The 22,707-nt window shown below is 36.9% G+C and overlaps 1 protein-coding gene across 2 annotated transcripts in view; it reads left to right on the top strand.

The window, feature by feature from the left end:
- Window positions 1-22,537, top strand: part of LOC133516949 (monocarboxylate transporter 6-like) — a 43,687-nt gene extending 21,150 nt beyond the window's left edge. The window contains exons 3-9 of one of the 2 annotated variants that reach the window (XM_061850017.1): window positions 4,677-4,820; window positions 11,502-11,774; window positions 12,355-12,415; window positions 16,191-16,338; window positions 17,435-17,579; window positions 18,852-19,043; window positions 19,623-22,537. In XM_061850017.1, the coding sequence (XP_061706001.1) occupies window positions 4,677-4,820; window positions 11,502-11,774; window positions 12,355-12,415; window positions 16,191-16,338; window positions 17,435-17,579; window positions 18,852-19,043; window positions 19,623-19,744 (1,085 nt within the window). In that variant the 3' untranslated portion in view covers window positions 19,745-22,537. Of the gene's footprint in view, window positions 1-4,676; window positions 4,821-11,501; window positions 11,775-12,273; window positions 12,416-16,190; window positions 16,339-17,434; window positions 17,580-18,851; window positions 19,044-19,622 lie in introns of both variants that reach the window. The other variant, XM_061850016.1, reaches the window with a different exon arrangement.
- The last annotated feature ends 170 nt before the right edge of the window (window positions 22,538-22,707 follow it).

The raw sequence follows: 22,707 nt of genomic DNA, 5'->3' as shown, positions 1-22,707 counted from the left end.
TTAGTCGAATTATGTACCAATAAATGCATATAACATGTGCTTCTGCCTATATTTTGAATGATTTTACGTCAAGGACACTAATTACCATCAACTATGCTAAACCAGTTTTCAAAATTCATGCCACACCACTTAAAAATTAGCTGTTTCTTGACTTAAAGAAGATGGACTATAAATGGTCCTAATTTGTTTCTCTGTGGTTAATACGCTCTAATTCAGTAAAATGATTTAAAATCTAATGATTTTAATGATTTTATATTAAACTATTATATTTCTATGTATCATATCCCATAATATTATTATTTTTTTTTTAATTTTTTTTTTTTAATTTTTTTTTTATTTCCACACTTACAACTATCTTTACAGGTACTAAACCTAAGGCAATAGTGTAACTATTAACAAATAGTACATTACGATACAAGTGCGAAAAATAGGAAATTCGAAACGAGTGGCGATAAATTAAAATACGACCGAAGGGAGTGTTTTAAATCGACACGAGTTGCGAATCACCTATTCGCACATGTATCGTACACCGTTTTACAGTACATATGGCCCTTTAAATGTTCGACACAGTAACATAATATGCTACTTCTCGCACTAGTGCTATAAAGTAGCCCCATATGTACTGTAAAAATTATTTTAACTTATGGCGCATATAACATAATGTGAACAATGTGGACTTTGTGAATTCAGTCAGAGAACACCAAAACAAATCAATGCTCTCGGCTACTAGGTTAAGGGTCCGCACAGCGCACGTCAACGGCGCCTTCGTTAGCAGGTTGGTGCGCCCTCGTCGCTCGGCCAGCAGCCGCGGTCGGCGCCGCCGCCACACGTACCTGTCGGGCACGTACAGGATGACACAGCTCAACACTTGACTGTTGTAGGCTTTACCCCTTAGCAACCGAAACAAGTATGTCGCCAAACTCAGCTCTCTGCGCACCTGCAACTCGTTGTAACCCACCATGCCCAGGACAAACAACGTGGGATACATAAGAGGGTAAAAAGGATATACTCCATATTGCCGTAAATACAAAAAACTAATAAATTTATTTTGTATGCGTTCGACCATTAACTGGTACTTCGCCTCATGCGGAGCCCAAATGACTGCGTTACATTCGAGGCTGCTGCGGACGAGAGCATTATATAAGGCCGCAACTGCTCCAATGTTCGTAAAACTATGAGATCGACGCAGTACAAAACCAAGCATCCTGTAAGCTTTTTTACAAATATTTTTAATGTGATCACGAAATCTCAAATCAGATGTAAATTTTAAACCTAGATCTTTCACTTCTGTCACTCTTTTTAAATTTTCGGCGTGGATATAGTAGTCCTGATAGATAGGCTTGTGCGCACGAGAAAAAGTAATAGTCACACACTTGGATGAGTTAAAATATAACTTGTTACTTTCACTCCATAAAACTACACTGTCTATATCGCTCTGGAATCTGGCGCAATCTGCAGCGTTGTTTATGGGTAAAAATAATTTCAAATCATCCGCAAACAGTAAGCATCCTGCATGTCTGATAATCTGGGGCAAGTCATTTACCATAATAATAAATTCTAAAGGGCCAAGATTACTTCCTTGACTTACTCCAGACCTCACAAAATATGGATCCGACCTGTACCCCGCGTACTCTACATACTGACGCCTGTCAGTCATGTAACTCGCAAAGAATTTTAATAAATGAGGAGTCAAGCCGACGCCAGCTAACTTCCGTAGCAGGATGTCGTTATCGACGACGTCAAACGCTTTTCGAAAGTCAAAATAGGCGGCGTCAACCTGCCCCCCGCTGTCCACCACTGGCATAACCTGGGACACGTAGCTGAGCAAGTTACTAGTTGTACTACAACCCGGCCGAAACCCGTGTTGCGCGTCTGAAAGCTGGCTCTGAAACTGCTTATAAATAATATTTTGTAGCGCTGACTCAAAGCTTTAGCGGGCGTGGACAACACTGCAACCGGCCTATATCCATCAACCCCCGGGCCTCCTCCCCCCTTAGGAACCGGGACTACACGCGTTGTTTTCCATAACTCTGGGAACACTTCATCACGCAAACAAGTGTTATAAATATGTAGAAGCGGCTGACCTAACACATACCGGCAGTCTCTAAATAAAAAAGCCGGGATGCCATCAGGTCCGGCCGAGCGCTTTGGTTTAAGGTTCGTCAGAGCTCGCATCACATCAGCCAGATGCAGCTTTTCAAAGTGTATTCGCGCCGAGCTTACCACGCATTCTGCCTCCGCGACGGCTGCATTTACGTCTAGTTCCGCTGGAACCGTGCTATACACAGATTGAAAGAACTCTGCAAATTCTTTAGCACACTTGTTCTCGTGGAGAGCCATCCCGTCCTTAAAAATCTTTTGAGTGCTTCCATGCGTAGTCTTAGTCTTTACATAGTTCCAAAAAGCCCTTGGGTCCTCTTTCAGATGCGCTTGAACACGCTCCTGATATTGCACATAAGCCCTTTCAATCAAATATTTTACCCGTGCCCTACACTTTGCAAAAGCGTCATAATTCTTATAGGATTTTTCAGAGTTATATTTTTTATGAAGGGCCGCCTTAGACTTTATTTCACGAATCACATCAGCGCTATACCATTCAGGATAAGTGTACCTAAAAGAACACGGCTTTTGTGTTTTTTTAGGCACCCATTCGGTTATAACGTTGTTGATGATTACGTAAAAATAAAGTAGACATTCTTCTACACTATTTAAATTATACAGCGGGGTCCAGTCAATGGACGATAGTGACGCGTATAACTGTGGATAATCTGCCTTTGCAAAGTTCCATTTCTGCTGAGCGTGATTTATGTTATTATGTATTCAGATATATGGTAATAAATACCTATATATTTTGTTAGGTAATCATAATCTAATCTCTCTTTTTAAAAGTGGTTTTGCGTCTCTATACTACCCATAACTCTGACTATAGGGTATCGTTTCCTCCTAATTCATTGCTCATATAATAAATTTTTAATTTTCATATATAATAAAATATCTCTTAATGTTGATTTACCAATAAGTACATGTTAGGTAGGATATTCTGCTCAATATCAATTCATCTGAACATGAATACTTAAAAAAACATTCCAAATTTTCTAAGACTATTTTACGGAACCTTAATACTTTATTGACAACGTAAATTAATATGACGCTGGTGTGTTTAAATAGATTGATTGGAATTGAACAATTTTATTCGACCGCCTTTTGACCCGCAATTAATTAACGTAATTTCTTTCGGCTGTACTTTCTTGGCCTAGTCTTGGCTAGCTCGAATGTCTATGAGTATCATGTTACTGACCCCAATTGCTGTGAGCGACCTATTTAGTACAAATCGGTTGATCGGCGCTGATGGGGCAAAAGGACCGATGCTGCAAGATTTAATAGATCTCTATTCCCATGTCGATGCGTGTGAGACATTGTCATTCATTGACTATTTATTGATTAGTATTAATTTATTACAATGAGTGACAGTGGGAAGGGAAGAAGTAATCAATGCAGTAAATTCTGCGAATTTTAGTTATTCGCGGAATTTTTGTCTTTCTATAGATACATATACATACATGAAACGTATATTACTTATATTTAGGTTAGAATCACGTCTCTATTATCTACTTTATGTAAATATTCGTCATTCAAAATAACGTTGGAACACCAGCCAGGTGCGATTCTGACTTCTGCACCAACGTACAAGTTTTTATAACGTTATTTTTGATCAACGTATTGTTGTGGTTATTAATACTTTCATTAATAAACACACCAAGCTTGAAGTTTTTATATCCATGTCTAACCGTTATAGTGATAGAACCACTAAGAATGGTGCTAGTTCAGTGGCGTCACTTGCGAATTCGAGCCAATCGTGCAGTCTTAACGCAATTAGTTGTGACCAATCGCGCGCGTGATGCGAACTCATCAACCAACCGCGTTGTGGCGAGAGACTGCACGATTAGATCGAATTCGTGTGCGTTATACCGCTGTACTGGCCCCATACTTATTGCCCGTAAGGCCCGTTCTTAGATATATGTCAAGGGTTCTTTACATACAGCTCGCTGACAGACAGCCAGACAGATGGCCAGAGGAGTTAATAGGATTCCTGTTAGCACTCTCCGGTACGAAATACTAAAAATCATAATTCTAATCTCTTCTGAAAACAAGACGGATAATAAAAGCACATTACTATAGAGAGATTTGTATAGTGCTTTTCTCAAACTTGCAATGAAAAAGTTAATTGCAGTCAATTTGTTTTATTCGTAGGTTTACACAGCTTAAAACAAATTATGAATCTATTACTATTTGATGGTTGAATGCCAAGACGTTGTGTCACAATTTGACGTTTAAAAACAAAAGAAGGTTACTTTTCATATACTAACTAGGTATATACTCGTATTTACTAACAAAACCTACACGGTTAGGTACCACGAGTTGGCATTTTTGGCATTGGCGTTAGCGTCGGCGTGAACTAGATCGCAGTCCATCTCACTCGCACTGATATATTTGGGAGTTCACGCAGACACTAACCTCAATGTCAAATGCCAACTCGTGGTCCGGCTGCTTATTCTTCATTAAACAGTCGCATTGAGGATATATATTTATTATAATACCTATTATGTATTACAAAGTTCATATAAGTTGGATTTCAAATTAAGTAAAGTCAGAAGTAAAATAATCGCTATTTTCAGGATTCCTAAGTGGCATAGCTCTAAAGAGGTATTCCTTCAGACAAGTGGGCTTGATTGGAGCTGGGCTCTTCGTTCTCGGAGACGTCTTGACTATTTTTGTTCAGCGCACCTATCAGCTTGTTTTCACGTTCGGAGTCATTAGAGGTAATTTATAGCTTAAAAAAAGTATATCTAATTAAATTATGCTCAATGATTTTTTTTTTAATTTGGAACTTTTTTTATTATATAAAAGTTCAAAAAAAAATTTTGAATATGTACAAAAATTTTACCAGGGGCCTTAGGAGGCTAAGTACGCTACACCGTATACATATATTATAGTCTTCCCATATATAGGCCGATTTGTTAGATGAGTTTCCCAAACGCAGTTATTCCTTGCAGCTAATTTTCTTTTCGCATTTTTTCCCGAAAGCAATTATCCTAGTCACTTTTTTCCTTTGCAGCTTATTTTTACAGTCGCTTTGCTTTTCTTTCTAGTATTTTTTTGTCTGAATTTTAACCTGCAGTTAATTTCTAAATTCTTTTTTTTTCCTTGTTGTGTTTTTTTTCCGTAGTTATATTTCCTAAACGTTTTCTCCCACTGTTGCGTTTTTCTCTTGACGTGTAATTTAATGTCCACGGCCAGCAGAGGTGGGGGGTGAATGGATATATATATATATATATTATATAATTTGGAAAATAGTCGAATTGAAATTTATGTAAAAATAATCATAATACTTTAAATGAATAAAGGGAAGGAAAAAATTGTTTATAATCCATAAGTATTAATTTTCTAATGTATGTTGTTGCGGACAACAACGACAGGTATGGTCAATTACAAATATATGGATACAATCAGAACGCCATAAATATGAATACACAACCTCATTGTCCTCATTAAGGTAGTGTATTTTTGGCACGTTGATGTTTTGTATCGATATAACATTTGCAGCTGACCGTACACAGACAACAAAATGAACAGGGTTAGATTTTTGTCATTTTGCCTACGGAATTATATTTTGAATTACATTTATTACCATTATACATTATATTTATATTGTACTCACGACGGAGGAAATCTAATCGTAATTGCGATTATGAGTGTTAAATGAAAATAAATATATTTAACAACACATCACTGTTTTGGAAATACATATGTGAAAAGTTGAAATAACTTTTAGATAGGTATACAGTACCCCTAGTGTAAATATTATCGACAGCGAAACGTGACGTACGCGTTTGCGTTAAGTGTCATTTTGTATGAGATTTTTGACTTTCCAAAACGTCCCGCTTGGCGCGCTGTTCAAAAACCCGTACAAAATGAGACTTAACGCAAACGCGTACGTCACGTTTCGCTGTCGACTAAAATTACACTAGGGGTACAGGTTATGACATTTGCAGTTAGGTAATCTTGATCTATTCAATTAGGATTCCGGACAAAATAACTAAATAACTTTATATTTACCGAGAAACTTACTTAATATGTGTTCATCACCGCCGAGCCTTATTGAGCGGGCGTGCCTTGTCGAGCTGGCTCCGTCGCCGCCGAGCCTTGTCAAGCTGGCTTTGTCGCTGCTGACCTATGTCGAGCCAGCTCCGACGCCGCTGCCCTTCGTGGAGCCGGCGGCCTCGCTGCCGAGCCTCGTGGTGCCGGCGGCCCCGCCGCCGAGCCTCGTGGAGCCGGCGGCCCCGCCACCGTGCTCCCCGGCAGGCCGCGCGCCCGCGCCGTCCGCCCCGGCTCGGGCGCCGCCCTTGCGCCGCGCCCCGAGCCCGCGCGGCGGCCCCCGCCGCACCATCCTATACTCTGACGAGGTGGGCTCCGGCCTTGGCGCGCTGCTGGCGGAGCGCTTGTCGCAGGGCGTCCTCAACAACTGTCACCCGGGGACCTCCGCCGATCGACTGATAGAATGTATTTCTACAGGCGAGTTTGACCGCGCCTCCACGCTTATTGTTTTCTTAGGGAATAGTATAGACTGTACTAAGCGAGATATTTTAAAATTATCCGCTACGCTGTCGGCGATTGACCAGAGAGAGGTTGCAAAAATAATTATCTGTGCGCTCCCATATAGAATGTCGAGCAAGGTCAATAAAAGGGTATTTCACTACAATTCTTTATTGTATAACCTTTCCTTGTACAGTAGTACGATTTCGTATTTTGATACGAATAAATTTATACAAGATTTTGTTATGTCCCATAAAAGAACCTACCTACCCAGAAGATGTCTAGTAGAGTGTGCTAACCTGTTAGCATATAATATTGAAGACCCCGTCGTGGCTAGCGCGGCGTCTAATAGCCTTAAGTCACGTAGTATTTTACGCCTTGGTAGCGTAGGTTTTGAGATGGAGCCGTCTGGAGATTTGAATTTAAACTAACCGCTACGACAACGTGTGCACCAGCCGGCTCCGTTCCTATTGATCACTGCGATGCTAGTATGTTTAGTAAAACCGATTTATTGAACTTAGTTCACCAAAATATCCAAGGATTTGCCTGTAAGGAACTTGAAATTGGTTTGTTTTTACAGTCCGATAATATTGACGTTCTCTGTATTACTGAACACTGGCTTAAAGGTCATGAGTTTATGTTTAATTTCAATAATCATAATATAGTAAGTTCTTTTTTTAGGAAATCCTGCAATCGCGGCGGGTCATTGATAATGGTGAAACATAATTTAAAAAGTAAGGAACGTAGAGACATTGTTGACATGTCTGTGGAACGGCATATAGAACTTTCCTGTGTTGAGTTGGAACAATTTATAATTGTATGCGTGTACAGGCCCCCATCGGCGGACTATAACTTATTTGAATCGGTCATAGATGAAGTACTTAGTAGTATTTTTAGAACTCCGAAAAATATAATTGTGTGTGGCGATTTTAATATTAACTTACTTGAAAATTCGCCATTTTGTGGAAGGTTATTAAATACTTTTAAATCCTTCAATTTAGTCAATGTATTTTGTGAGCCTACTCGAATCACAGCAACCAGTGCTACATGTATAGATAACATCTTTAGTAACAAGGATGCTATTAGTAAATCTGTTATTAACAACCTAAGTTCTGATCACTGTGGATTAAAAGCGTCTTTCAGCGGGAAAACTGAAGAAATTCCTCAAGATACCATGTGCAGGCCGATTTCCGAAAAGCGCCTAGATTTATTCAATCGTAAAATCACTAAACAATTATGTTGTCTTTCATGTAATCAGGATAACCCTGACTGTTTGAGTTCCGAGTTGTTTAACTGTATTAAAACGGAATTTGATGCCTGTTTCATTCAGAAGAAGGTGCAAGGCAAGGCCAAGACTAAATTTTGCGACTGGGCTACGCCGGATATTCACGAGAAAAGACGCCGACTATACGACTTGTATGATTTAAAAGCAACTGATAAAAGGCCGGAATTTCTGGAGTACGTTAAGAATTTTTCTAAATCTTTTAAGATGATGTGTGTCGCCGCTAAAGCTGATTATTTGTCCAAAAAGATCCTAAGTTCTAGTGATAAAGTTAAAACTGTATGGCAAGTAATCGGCAATGAAACTGGAAAACGTAAGATGAAGGATCCGCACTACACCGTACGAATTGCTGACACTTTAGTAAGTTCTGACCGTGAAGTGGCAGATCATTTTGAGCGGTTTTTCTCGAATATACCGGTAGAAACAACAAAGTCTCTTAATTCATCGCCAGACGTCGCTGAAGAAATTTTGAAGACAAATGTGGCGGAATGTACAGAAATTTTCAAATTTTCGTATGTCACTCCGAACATAGTTCTTAAGACTTTTAGGTCATTAAATATAAAGAAAACAGAAGACCTATGGGGTCTGTCAGTCAAAGTATTACATTCCATTATTGAATCGATTGCACCATACTTAGCTGAGATTTTCAACAGATGCATTGATGCTGGAATTTTTCCAGATATTATGAAACATAGCAAAATTATCCCGTTGTTTAAATCAGGAACAAGAACCGACTCCACAAACTTTAGACCTATTTCAATACTACCGGCATTAAGCAAAGTGTTCGAGAAACTTATTCTAAATCAACTATTGTCACATTTCAACAGAAATAAACTGCTTGATAGCAATCAATTTGGTTTTACCAGAGGTCGATCAACTACTGACGCCGGTGTGGTACTTCTAAAACACATCTTTGACGCTTGGGAAAAAGCTCAAGATGCTATTGGAATTTTCTGTGATCTGTCGAAGGCATTTGATTGCGTTGATCACGAAAATTTAAAGAGAAAATTAAGCCACTATGGGATAAAAGCTAGTGCCCTTGACCTTGTTTCATCGTACCTTTCGAATAGAACTCAGCGAGTAGTTATTAATGGAACTCAATCGGCTGGGTCCCCGGTAGCCCTCGGAGTGCCGCAAGGTTCAATTCTTGGTCCCTTCCTGTTTTTGGTATACATCAATGACCTACCAAATGTTGTGCAAGAAAGACATGATATAGTGTTGTTTGCAGATGACACTTCCCTTATATTTAAAGTGAACAGAAAGGAAAATAGATTCGAGAGCATTAATGACGCGCTATCTACCGTATTAAACTGGTTTACGGCAAACAATTTGCTTTTGAACGCAAAGAAAACCAAATGCATCAAATTTACGCTACCTAACGTCAAGCAGGTAAATAACAGCAAGATTAAAATAAAAGGTGATACGCTGGAATTTGAAGATCGAACTGTTTTCCTGGGAGTCACTTTAGACTCAAAACTGCAATGGCATGCACATATAGCCACTTTAGCCGGCAAACTTAGTTCAGCAGCCTATGCAGTGAGGAGAATCGGACAGCTAACAAACGTAGAGACGGCCAGGCTGGTATACTTTAGTTACTTCCATAGTGTTATGTCGTATGGAATTCTGTTGTGGGGAAAAGCGGCAGACATTCAGACAATATTTGTACTGCAAAAGCGAGCTGTACGTTCCATCTATGGACTGGGCGCTCGAGTATCCCTAAGAGAGAAATTTAAAGATGCAAGCATTCTTACCGTTGCATCTCAATACATACTTGAGAATATTATGTATGTTCGGAAAAACATTAACGAATTCAAGCTTAACAGTGATATCCATAACTATAACACTAGAAACAAGCATAAACTTGCTGTGCCCGCCCACCGCCTCCGTAAGGTTAGTACGTCTTTCGTCGGGAACTGTACACGTTTTTATAACAAAGTTCCCACTGATATAGTGAATTTGCCTCTTAACAAATTTAAGTCACACGTTAAGAGCTCTTTGTTAAGTAAGGCGTATTATGCTGTGAATGATTTCATAGATGATAAGGATGCCTTTAAGCCAGAGCTTGATCTTGATAGTATGATAAAAATGTCAGTAATAGTGTTTTCGTTTTCTTCCTGTGAAATAACCATACTAGCGTCCAGTAGAACTGACACAAGAGAACATCATGTTCTCGTTTGATTGTATTATTTTAGTTTTGGACACTTAGAGACCTTATACACCTCTAAGATTTTATTTTATTTTAAATTTTATTTTATTTTAAATTTTATTTTATTTTAAATTTCATTTTATTTTAATACCTATTTTAATGATTTGGACACTTAGAGACCTGTACATCTCTAAGTCAATTTAAATTTATAATTTAGTTTTATAGGTAGGCACTCCTTATGAATAATATGTAGTCGCGTTTATGTGGCGCTATGCCGTCTTTAATGTAACTTACAAGCACAAATGTTGTATCTCACTTTTTTTATTTATTATATTTATATTAATACAACCCGGCAGCTTGAACATGTCATGCTCGCTTAAAAGTCTTTACTTACGGTGGCGTCGTTGATCGGGTCGCCACTTTCCCGAATGAAGGTTGAGGGAGGCGATGGCTGAGATACACGTCATACTCGTGAACGGGTGCTGTTTGTGGAGACCGGTCTGTTTAAGCTTACACGGGGTACAGGTTATGTTAAAGTATGTAACTTTACTTTTGAGTGACATTAACGTGAGACACTTCATTCGGTTCTTGTCTGTTTTAATTTTTTTGTCTTTTAATTATTTATATAAGAATTCAAGCCTTGGCGACCCTCTACATCTCTAAGGATAATTTAATATATATTTTTATATTTTATCTCTGACACTTAGAGACTTATACATCTCTAAAGAATTTTAGTATTTTATGGTTTTTTTTTTTCATAGTTTTTTTTGTGTAATTTGACATTTAGAGACAGTATACATCTCTAATAAAGTATTTATTATTTCATAGATTCGATATTAGTAATTGTTTTTTTTTTAAAGTATTGTTTGTAAAAATGGACATGTAAAAGTGCCCCTGTGGCCTATTTGCTGAATAAATGTTTGATATTTGATATTTGATATTTGATATTCTAGGGAATTATAACAAAACGCGTTTGTAAACAAATGCAAGCATGTTAATAATTGCTTTAGGGAAATATTGTGAAAAATGCGTTTGTGAACATATGCGATCATGAAAGTCGCTATCGAGAAATAGTAAGACAGGGAAATTTAAAATGTGGGAAAATTTTCGCCTATGAATAACGGCGAAAAGAAAATTAGCTGCAAGGAATAACTGCGTTTGGGAAACTCATCTAACCGTATCAGTAGCAAATTGCAACTAGATTTTTTAAAGTTCGTTAGGCCTATTCAGATATTCATTTGTTATGTATATGATTAAAACAAATTGATATCATTTCCATAACAAATTGATGACAAGATATTACTATTTGAATAGGCCTTTCTATCTAAGGTTTCTTACTTTGAAAGGTATATGATGCAGTCATTCAACGTAACTTTCCCGTATACGATGGCCACAGTAATGTTATTATTGCAAAATGAATGGTAAAGATTTTAAATAAACCAAACATTACGTCTGTGTAATGTTTGTAAAAAATTTCAGGTGCCGGATTCGGCATGATGATTCCCGTTAGCTTCACAGCATTCAACTGTTATTTTACTAAAAGACGGACTGCCATGATGAGCGCTAACCAGACCATGAGCAGCATAGCTTCCATCACGTTCCCCATACTGGTCACGTACTTGCTGGCGGAGTACGGGCTGCAGTGGACCCTGGCGCTCATCATGGCCCTGGATTTGCATCTAGTCTTCGCCATGCTGGTCATGCACCCAGTTCAGTGGCACATGATTAAAAACCCAGATGCTAGCATAACAGGTATGTTCGTCTTAAAAAGTGCTTCATGGCACAATAAGTTTGGTATAAGAAAAACAGGTATGTCACTTACAAAAGTATTGACGGATTTTACATAGTATATTACAAACTCTTGATCTTATAAATCGACTTTACCTTACTAATATGATTAAAACTTGTGACAGATAAGTTAATACACGGATACCGAAAGAGTTCTTAATTATTCTGTTCATTTAACGATATATAATCAATGAGACAATATATATATTTACGGCTAATTTTGAAAATATTCATGTTAGCGATTTTGTTTAGTTACTAACTGTGAATAACTAACACATCTTAATTGTATGTGTGTCTCTGTCATTTCGTAACACTCCCTTCATTTTTACCGTCTAAATTATTCACTGTCCAATTACCTACCTAACATTTAACTTTAGACTAACATATCAAAATATAACCTATTGTGTTACTGTTACCTTATTGTCGTTTAACTATCATTTGTGATGTCATTTAACACTTCCAGAGCTTAAGTCAAAGTGCGATGTCCTTAATGTTTCCAAAATAAATTATGAGAATGACGAGGCGATCGTAAAAATGTTGCCAGATGAGAGCGAAGAAAAAGGGAAGCTACCGAAGCGTCATGAGTCGATACAGAAAAGTATAATGTGAGTATAAATTATTCTATTGATTTTTATTAGGTATGTCAAAAATTCGTGTGCGCGTCATGGTACTCATGATCAACATACAAATGGTCCATATTGTTAAGGTTATCTCCTTAAGGCTGCACTCGACGCCAACGACCTCGCGCGTGTCGACGGAGCTTATATTATACCCCTCACCGCACTACCCGATGCAAAAAATCGAGCGCGCAGAACTAATATGCGTTTAAAATAGAATTTCGCTTGCTCGTGCGCGCAACGCAGCACAGGTCCGTCTAGCAACGTGACTTGCCCCGCACTGACTATACGGACGAGAGCGGGGTAATGGTAGGAACCTAGGCGAGATTTAGGCTTATTTTTTTAGGAAGTGAGGCATAGTTTTATGAATTTGCAAAAAGCAAGAAAACCAAATAATTTTATAGTGTTTTGTGAGAAAGATTGTAAGGTTTCATATATTTTCGATGAAACTTGCAGTAGTAATAAGGATACAAGGATACAACTAAAAGAAATAGGGGAGACTTCAAGATTTTTTTCTCTTCACTTATTTAAATTAAAATAGATTTCCATAAAATACTATCATTGCTCATATCTTGTAGATTGTTAAATCATATTTTTTCTGCTCAAAAAGTGTCATATTTGATATAAAAAATGCTTCAGAGTAACTTCGTTTTACGGTATTTTGCGGTAGGAAGATAATGCGTCGTACAAAATAATTATACTTAATTAGGTAAAACTTCTAGAACCGCTACCTAATAGCTTGTTCGCGTCTTTTAAATTACTTATGATGAGAAATGAAACTTTGTATTTAATAGGAGATTGAGGGCAGACCGATGTTGTATGAAGAAAAATGAAAGTTGTAAATTCATAGCACAGTTGATAAAATTGGGATCATACATATGAGTTTGAAAAATATTGAAATAATAAATCGGATGGCTCATAATATTGAAAGCACTTAAGTACGTCTTAAATATACTTAAATGACTTCAGCAATATTATTCTCTTAATTCCGATGGCAGTGTTTTTAACTTGGCCAGATTTAGGGCGCGAACGAAAGTGTCACATACATTGATCACAGAGATCATGTATGCTGACGATCTGTGCTTTCTGGCAGAATCCCCAGATGGCCTGCAACAGCTGATGTCTGTTTTTCACCAAGCCTGCTGCAAGTACGGCCTCAAAATTAGTGTCAAAAAGACGGAGGTGATGTCTTTGGACTCATATGGTCACGAGACTCTAGCTGTACAGCTTGGTGAGGACGTGCTGAAGCAGGTCAACAAATTCCGGTATCTGGGGAGCACTATAACATCGAACTGTGACCTTGACGCTGAGATCAGCAGCAGGATCGGTGCGGCAGCTGCAGCGTTTGGGAAACTAGTTTCGAAGGTCTTCTGCTCGCACGATTTAAAACTGGCCACCAAAATTTCAGTGTACATGGCGATCGTGCTGCCAAACCTTTTATACTCTTCCGAGACGTGGTGCGTGTACCGTCATCACATTCGTACCTTAGACAGGTTCCACCTCATATGCTTGCGTAAGATCATGAACATCAGATGGTCTGATCGAGTACGGAATACCGAAGTTCTGCGACGAGCCAAGGTCGGTGGAATAGAGGCTTACATAATGCGTCGACAGCTTCGGTGGTGCGGTCACGTATCGCGTATGCCGGAGGAGAGAGTGGCGAAGCGCATCTTTTATTCTGAACTAGAGGAGGGTAAGCGGAAAGTTGGCGGACAACTCCTCCGATACAAAGATGTTCAGAAAAGACACATGAAAAGATGCAACATTGACGCCTCTCGGTGGGAAGGTTTGGCAGCACATCGTCCTGAGTGGCGCAGGCTGGTGCAGGGCAATGTGCGCGATTTCGAGGAGCAACGTAAAGCTGACCTCGACGCTAAACGCGACGAGCTGAAAACGCGCCAGCCTGCGTCCATTCACTACCACTACCTAGCTGGTGTCCTCACGTGCCCTCAATGTGCGCGGGGGTTCACCTCAAAGATCGGCTATGTCAGCCATCTTCGGGCGCATGAGCGCCGAGCTAACTAGGAGTCGAAGTGGTCGCCATGGTCGAAATCGGCCGGAAAGATCATCATCATCATCTCTTAATTACATAAAATATATAGGTAAATAATTAAAATTTCTAAATCTTCCGTGAGACGTAGAAATATTAAATTTGTTAAAACGGGTCACTCACGTATTTTAAGTTGAAAACGCTCGACATGTTTCACTCCGTATCGAGGAGTGTCGTCAGGAGCTTGCGTCGATGGACCGGCGCAGCCTGCGCTACTTTGTTTTTTATTTATTTATTACGTCGGTGGCAAACAAGCATACGGCCCGCTTGATGGTAACCAGTCTCCGTAGCCTATGGACGCCTACAACCCCAGAGGAGTTACATGCGCGCTGTCGACCCTAACACTCCGCACCCTCGCAGCTCTGGCAACTTTACTCACCGGCAGGAACACAACACTATAAGTAGGGTCTAGTGTTATTTGGCTGCCGTTTTCTGTAAGATGGAGGCACTTCCCCAGTTGGGCTCTGCTCTAGATCTGGAATGACATCCGCGGTGCTGTGCTCTACCACATAACCAGACATAGAAGTTTTGGTGGCAGAAAAAGTGATTACCAAAATGAAATATCGACATGTCCGTTATCGATGCTACCTTAACGTTATAGATATTTTTAACATTGTATGAAAAGATAGCAACCGCGAACACGTTCGATATCTTTTTTGATATGTTGGTATTTTGGTATTCCTTTGGCATTGTATACTACAGTTTAAGTTTTTATTTTTAAGTGCTAAATATATGCAGTTAATAAAGAAATTAAGTACCAATTTGTAATTGATTTTCATTCTTGATACTTCTCGGTAATTTACAGCAAGTAGAAGTTACACCTTTTAATTATTAATCTATGACTGACTTATCGATGTTTTTATTTTGTCAAACACTCGTTTGTGCCACAAAAACTTCTATATCTGCACATAAACATAACGTATGATGACATTCACAGTGCCCATATCTCTCTTTTGGACGTAGTTTAAGGACATACCCGGGTCCAAAAGAATAATAAGGTTTCCGCCCGATTATTACATACAACAAACAACAACATACACCTACAAGCCAGTTTACATAATATTCGCTACTACTTTTTCTATCGTAATAATTGAGACAAGCTCGTGGGGTAAATGAGAACGGTCAAGATTCTCAATTCGGTACTAAAAAAGTTTGTTTGCAACTTCCATGCATATAAAATACAAGCACATAGTTTATGCAGACATTAACGAAATTGAGACTTCAAATCAATAATTTTTTTTCTACTCGTCGACTGGATGAGTTAAGATTTCGTAAACCAAACTATAACTGCATTCTTTTCATGTATGTATTCAACTATACACTTTCTTTCGATACGCTGTAGTCAACTATAAAAAAAATTACCACTCATTTGCCGCCGCACTCCCTTAGAACGGGGGACGGGCGGGCGGGACCTCGCGCGTTTATGTTTTTTTGTCTAAGTAGATACTTACTAATTTTCATTACTTATTTAGATTATATAGTAAAAAAGATATGATTTTTGAAGACTCGTAGAAAAGTATTGTATACAATAATGATATAATCAAGCTTTTCAATTTCGTACCTCACTTAGGCAACTCAGCAAGCTTCGTTGCCTAAATATGGTACTCGACTGAAAAGCTCTGTATTTTGTCACGATTGTATACAATACTATTGTATAAGTACATTTTAATAAAGCTGAGAATAATTTGTCTGAAATCGTATGATTGTTTACAGTAAAATGATCTGCGAAAACGTCGAAGTGGATTTATTAAAAGATCCCCGTTTTGTGAGTACGTTATTGGGCTTGGGGTTTGCATTCGTCTCGGATGTAACTTACCTGGCTATGGAGCCTATGCTACTCTTTTCTTATGGATTCAGCAAGGTACGTGTTTTTATTTTAGCGGAGCTTTGTGTATTTTAAACTGTTTCGTTCATCTTCAAATGATATCAGCATAATGATTTCCGTGATAAAAACCTATTACGTCCTTACAACTATTATGTCTTTTTCGGGGATCTAAACTGATCTCCATGTCAAATATCATCTAAAGCGGTTTGCATACGCATATATAGTACCTATTAGCAGGTATTCCTGTATATATTGTATATATTTATACATTTTAAATCTTAATTTAGCTCATTTTTCTCAACGAAATCATTCTTATATTTTAAAAGAGATACAAAAATGCATTTAAAAAAAGTAAAATTGGCATGTCTCGCTCGGGAATCGAAGCGAGCAAAAATTCCAAAAAATTCAATTTGGCTTTTTATTCCACAAGTCGATACAGTTATAGTTAATGTTAAAATTTCTCCAAGAAACATTAGGTCTTTACACTTGTCTGTCGTAGGTACAATATATACATAAAATCTAAAATTTAGTACACAAGAATATTTTTAGATAAGCGAATTGTAAAAGAAGCTTTGAATGCATTTTTTTTAAATAATAAATAGCAGATTGTTAAACAAGGGATGATAGGCAGTAATTTCTGTCGAAGTACTTTAGTAGTTTTAAATAGTCCGAGACTGAAATAGTGCCTCTCACCAGGGTTATACACTCTACTTTTCTTTTCGAATACGAGGAAAGTTTTATACATCATGTGCATTTGAAAAAACATGGCTGAGTATAAACTTTAGCAGTATTTCTTGAGGGTACTTTCATTTAACAATTTAGGTCAAAATATGGATTAGAGAGTTATTTATCGGAATGGAAAATGTACATCAAATGCATTTTAAATAAAAAAAATGTATTTAGAAAGTACAGTGCTCTAGAGTAAAAACGTATTATTTTCTGAACACTTTTTAGTACAACAACGACCCACTTTCAACGCATTAGAAATGAAAAGAATGTTTCCCTTAAGTAATACAATATATAATGAGTTAACTTAAGGTTGTAATGTACTTTCCCTCCAGGGCCCATTTATTTATAAATATATACAGTGTCTAAACCGGTACGTAACAAACCTATATGATGTTTATTCCAGATGGAAGTAGCAACATGCGTGATGGCGGGCGCTATAGCTGATTTACTAGCAAGGTTCCTTCTTGCCATAATCACTTTCTTCATTGCTGTAGACAGCAGAAAGTTGTTTTTTGGTGGCACTTGTATAACAATATTACTGCGGATTGGTAAGTTGAGTGACCAATGTTTTTTCATAAACCTTGTTTTTATATTATCTTGTTATTACGCGGGTTCAAATCCTGGCTTGTACCAATGAGTTTTTCGGAACTTATGTACGAAATATCATTTGATATTTACCACTAGCTTTTCGGTGAAGGAAAACATCGTGAGGAAACCTGCATACATCTGCGAAGAAATTCAAAGGTGTATGTGCAGTCCCCAATCCGCATTGGGCTAGCATGGGGACTATAGCCCGAGCCCTCTCGCACATGAGAGGAGGCCTGTGCCCAGCAGTGGGACGTATATAGGCTGAATTATTATTAATTATTATTGTTTTTATATCCCAGATACAAAAATGACAGTTTGATTACCCCAATTTGTCCAACCGATCTCTTACTACTTTTTTCCTCTTTTCTTTCGCATAACTTGGGCGCGGTGGTAAAATGACAGCAGTCACCGCACTCAAGTCATGCAATTTTTTTTTTGTACAACATTTTTAGGTATCTATAAAAGTAGGATGATTGGGTAGTAAATTGGCCAATGGAACTGTCATTTTAGTATCTGGGATATAAAAACTCACTCAAAATACTATTTTAAAACAACGCTACTAAACATCCTTAATCCAATACATAAAAAAATCTGCGCATTGAATGTTACAACACTCCGAAGTCATTGGTTAATTGATAGTTTTTAATTACCTAATAGAATATTTAGGTCTAGGATGTAGAAACTAGAACAATCTCAATTCATCAGCCCTAAAACCGATGCTAAAATCTATTATTGAAGGAAAGGTTTGATTAGCCGTATTGAAGCTGAACTTGAATTGTGTGACAAAGACAAATTTCACAATTATAATAGACCAATCTTAAAATGAAAACGCAAGAATTTAAACTGGTTGTTATCCAATTATACCGATAAACTTCGCCTATTGTTTAATCCAGTTAGTTAACGGAGGAAAAATATACTGATATTACACTTCATAAATTACTCTGTTGATGGTTACATTAGAAGGAAAATTTAATCTATTAAATACCCATTTTATTTTGTTAATTGATCAAAATTTACCATGATTTATTAAAATTGTAATATAACATTCCATTTGGGCACCGGAATCTTATATATAAATCTTAAAGTTTCTCGGGAATACCTGGCTTTAACTATGTATGATTTGTATATTCAGTTAAATTATCTATTTTCTCCCAAACATACCGAGTAATAAATAGAGACTTAGGTGTAACAAGCGGTTAAAATGAATTATTTGATGTTTATATTGGTTCCAGCGTTGGTTAGCGGTACCGACCTGTGGTGGGTGTTCAGCGTGACGGTGGCGTCGGGCGTGGTGCGCTGCTCCGTGCAGGTGCTGTTCCCGCTGGTGCTGGCCACCGCCGCGCCCCCGGACCGCTTCCCTGCTGCACTTGGCCTTCACATCATTTTCTCCGGCGTGCTGATGCTTATGGCGGATCCCTTAATCGGTAAATCAACCTCCGCAAAAAATATAGACATACTAGTGGAAATAAGTGCAGAAATGTATGTAGGCGACACCGCTTGGTTGGGCCTATGTACTGACTTATACTAAGCTGATCTAACGCCCTAGTCACTCACTCGTTAACCTAGGCAACGAAGGCTATTACAGTTAGATTAAATATAAAACAAGCTTTCATTTTTTTATAAATAATATAAGATTAAAAAACAAATAAAAAAGTTAAAAAATACGCAATTTAACAAGGCAACCTATTTGAAATGTGTCCATGTGAATATAATCTATCATTTATTTCTCATCAAGTCATCATACATAAATGACAGATGAGGGTGGGTATATATTTCTTATAACGTATCTTAAAACCATGTTAAGTAATTCAGAACAATAATAATAAAAAAAAGCAATATAGTTATGGTTTCCCCTTAGATAGTTTTCATTTTCTTATCGTCTGTTATTAAATTGCGTACAACTGTACCTATGTTCTATCCCTCACGGGCGCACTAGAGTATTTAATCTCTAAAATATATTTGCAATGAGATTTTCTCAAAAATAAAGGGTCTTTATTTTTCAGGTATAATCTATGAAGCAACGGGCAGCTATAGCTACTGTTTTTTCGCAATGAGTTTCTGCTGCTTGATCTGCGTTGTGCTGTGGTCCATTGAGTATATAATTTACCGCAAGGATAAACGGTGATTAATGTTAAGAGTGCCTTCAAATTCGACTGAGAGAAATGAGTTATAATTGTAATATTAGTAGAAGACTAAAAATTAAGTTAGGTAGGCGTATTTAGGCAGAAGTTAGAGTTGTCTTAGAAAGGAACTAATCTTTATATGTATGTAATTGCTTGGAAGGTTGTTTAGAAGGAACATTGAAATTCGAAGATCATCTATCGTTCTTGAACTATTAGAGTGACAGAGATGGAGATGACTATACGAATTACGATTATAAGGGTTGGCGGCAAGTCAGATGTCCCATTAGGGTCGTTTTTACGTTGACGGCTACATCTATGTAATTCATATATACAAAACTAATATAAAGTTGTTTGAGTTATGTATTTAGATGTGCGTAATGTTTTCTGAGTAGATACTTAAAGCGATTTGAAATATTACTATCCTGTATTGGTATGCGAGTCAGTCTGACTTATTACTCATGATATGTAATTTATCGCGAAAATGTATTGAATAAATAATAATTGAAGGTGTGTACTGGAAGGTACAATGCTACTAAAAATATTAATGTAATTCCAAAGACTTTCAATTTAAAGTTATCTATGTAGATGCACCTCTTAAATTGATAATATCAGTCTTCTCCGTTATGAAAATTGGAAAACCTTAGGTTACCTAAAATCGCCATACAAAGAGGGCTTTGAGATAATGAGCAATGTGCATTTCAGCGTCCTATCCAAATGAAAATTTGTACCGCGCATTATAATATGGATACAAAAAGGAGCAATACAAAATTATATAGACGGTAAGCATTAGGATTAACGGGAACAAAAAGTGATGCTATTAATAAGTAAAAGGTCTGTGCAAGTAAGTGCAAATGCGCGCATGAAATTTAAACAAAGTGCTTTTTTAACAACGGAGGAATAAAAAAAAAGCGAACCGATATTAGAATGTTGGACTCGCAATTACGCAGTTCTTGAATACTTACTACTCGTATACTTAGGTACTTAAGTGTTAAGTAATTACTAATTACCAAAACGTGTCAAAGCAGTGGAATATAAAAAAAATGAAATTGTATGATATTTTTTATTTAGTTGATTAGAATGTATTTGCCTATAGACTTTAAGACTAAGTTATTTATTCAGGAAAATAACAATATCTAGCGAGCTAAGCGTTTTTCACCAATACGCAAATTTGTCTAAGTATATAAACCGACATCGAAGTGTATAGTTATACTTAGCTGTAATGTAATACATATTTTATAATAATTCCTAAAGTGTGACGTAAAATAAAATATTATACATTTCATTTAGATACCTACAAGTATTTTCTCTATGTTTATTAAATGAAAATTAATAAAATGTGTTTATACAGAAAATGATGAAACGTATTGAATTGAAAATCTATAATAATGAATACCTTAAACAATTAACACAACAAGTTATAGACAAAAAAGGCGGAAGAAAGAAGATATTTTTTATTTCGCCAATATCTCAAAAAAGTATTAATATTTAATTTTTTGTTTTTCTGTTTCTTGTATTTAATTTACTCTATTTAAATAGAGTATTATTAAAAAGGAGGAAATTTCCAATAAAAATGTTTAGACTCGCAAAATTGTATCTCCATTATTTACCTATACTTTTTTTTCAACGTTGAACATAGGTCTGCGCGCGTCATTTTGGGTATGGGCGCGCGGCATGAAATGCAAGTACGTGTCATCAGATATTTTAACGAGTATTCATTGTCAATATAAAAATTAGAATAAATTAAGCCATACTGTGAACACTTAAGAGAATTTATTACCGTTGGAAAGAAACCTTAAAGTTAATTTTTCAACAAGTTAGGCAATTGTTAATTAACAAAATTTTCTCGAACCTCCTTCTTTATTGTGGACAAAAAAAAATGTTTAGTTAATTAACGTAATTTTTTTTCGCATCGTAGATCCATTGTTATAAACATATTAAATAAATTTTATTTACGTTATAAAAACTAAAAAAAAGAATACTCTGGTTATATTGTTATATATTTTACAATTTTACCTTGAGTTTCAATTTTTTGTTAATTTTCCCTATTATTCTAAAATTTATTTTAAACAAAGTATTGATTTACTACTTTTATGACGTTATCTTGCTAAGCATATAAAAGCAGGGCTCCACGAGGCGAAATATTTTCACGTTAAATATTTTAACATTTATTTTAAACTAACAATAAAGACAAATGTTCGACAATATTGTGTTATTTTGGCAATTATTAATTTGCCTAACTTGTTGAAAAAATAAGTTTAAGATAAATTGGTACAGTAGTCCATTCTTTGACATTTTTTTTAAACTACGTCGGTGGCAAACAAGCTTACGGCCCGCCTGATGGTAAGCAGTCTCCGTAGCCTATGTACGCCTGCAACTCCACAGGACTGGGCTCTGCTCTAGATCTGGAATGACATCCACTGGCTGTGTGTGACATGTTTAAAATACACCATTATTTTTTCATTAATATTCAATACCACCTCTTTAAAATAATATTTAATGTTACGTACTTTTCCCACTGCGCGTGTTTCCCGAAAATTAGGTGTGGAGGGCTATGTTCAGCGTTGAATAAAAAGTATAAATAATGGAGATACAGTTCTGCAAGTATAGACTATTTTATTGGCATTTTCCTTCTCTTTCGTAGTATTGTATTTTAATTTCTTAAATATTATTAATTTGTATAACTTCTTTTTTCCGCCCTTTGTTTGTCTTTAACTTTTGTAAATTTTTGTGTGTACCGAATAAACTCTGCAAATACATTTTTTTATACATCATTTCGAATACAATGAGGTATCACACGTTTTTTTTCTATAGTTCACCATTTTGAACTTGTCGAGTAAACTATTTTATGGTTTTTCATTGATTCATGTAAGTGCGCATAACTTTTATGATAAGTAGGTGTGCAGTTGCAAGCCGCAACGTTAATCCCAAGAAACACATTGAAACACCTTCTGGGAACTTATGTCTG

The sequence above is a fragment of the Cydia pomonella genome, chromosome 4 (assembly GCF_033807575.1).
Source record: "Cydia pomonella isolate Wapato2018A chromosome 4, ilCydPomo1, whole genome shotgun sequence".
NCBI lineage: Eukaryota > Metazoa > Arthropoda > Insecta > Lepidoptera > Tortricidae > Cydia > Cydia pomonella.
Note: the sequence above shows the minus strand (reverse complement) of the source record. Positions and strands in the feature narration are given on the sequence as shown.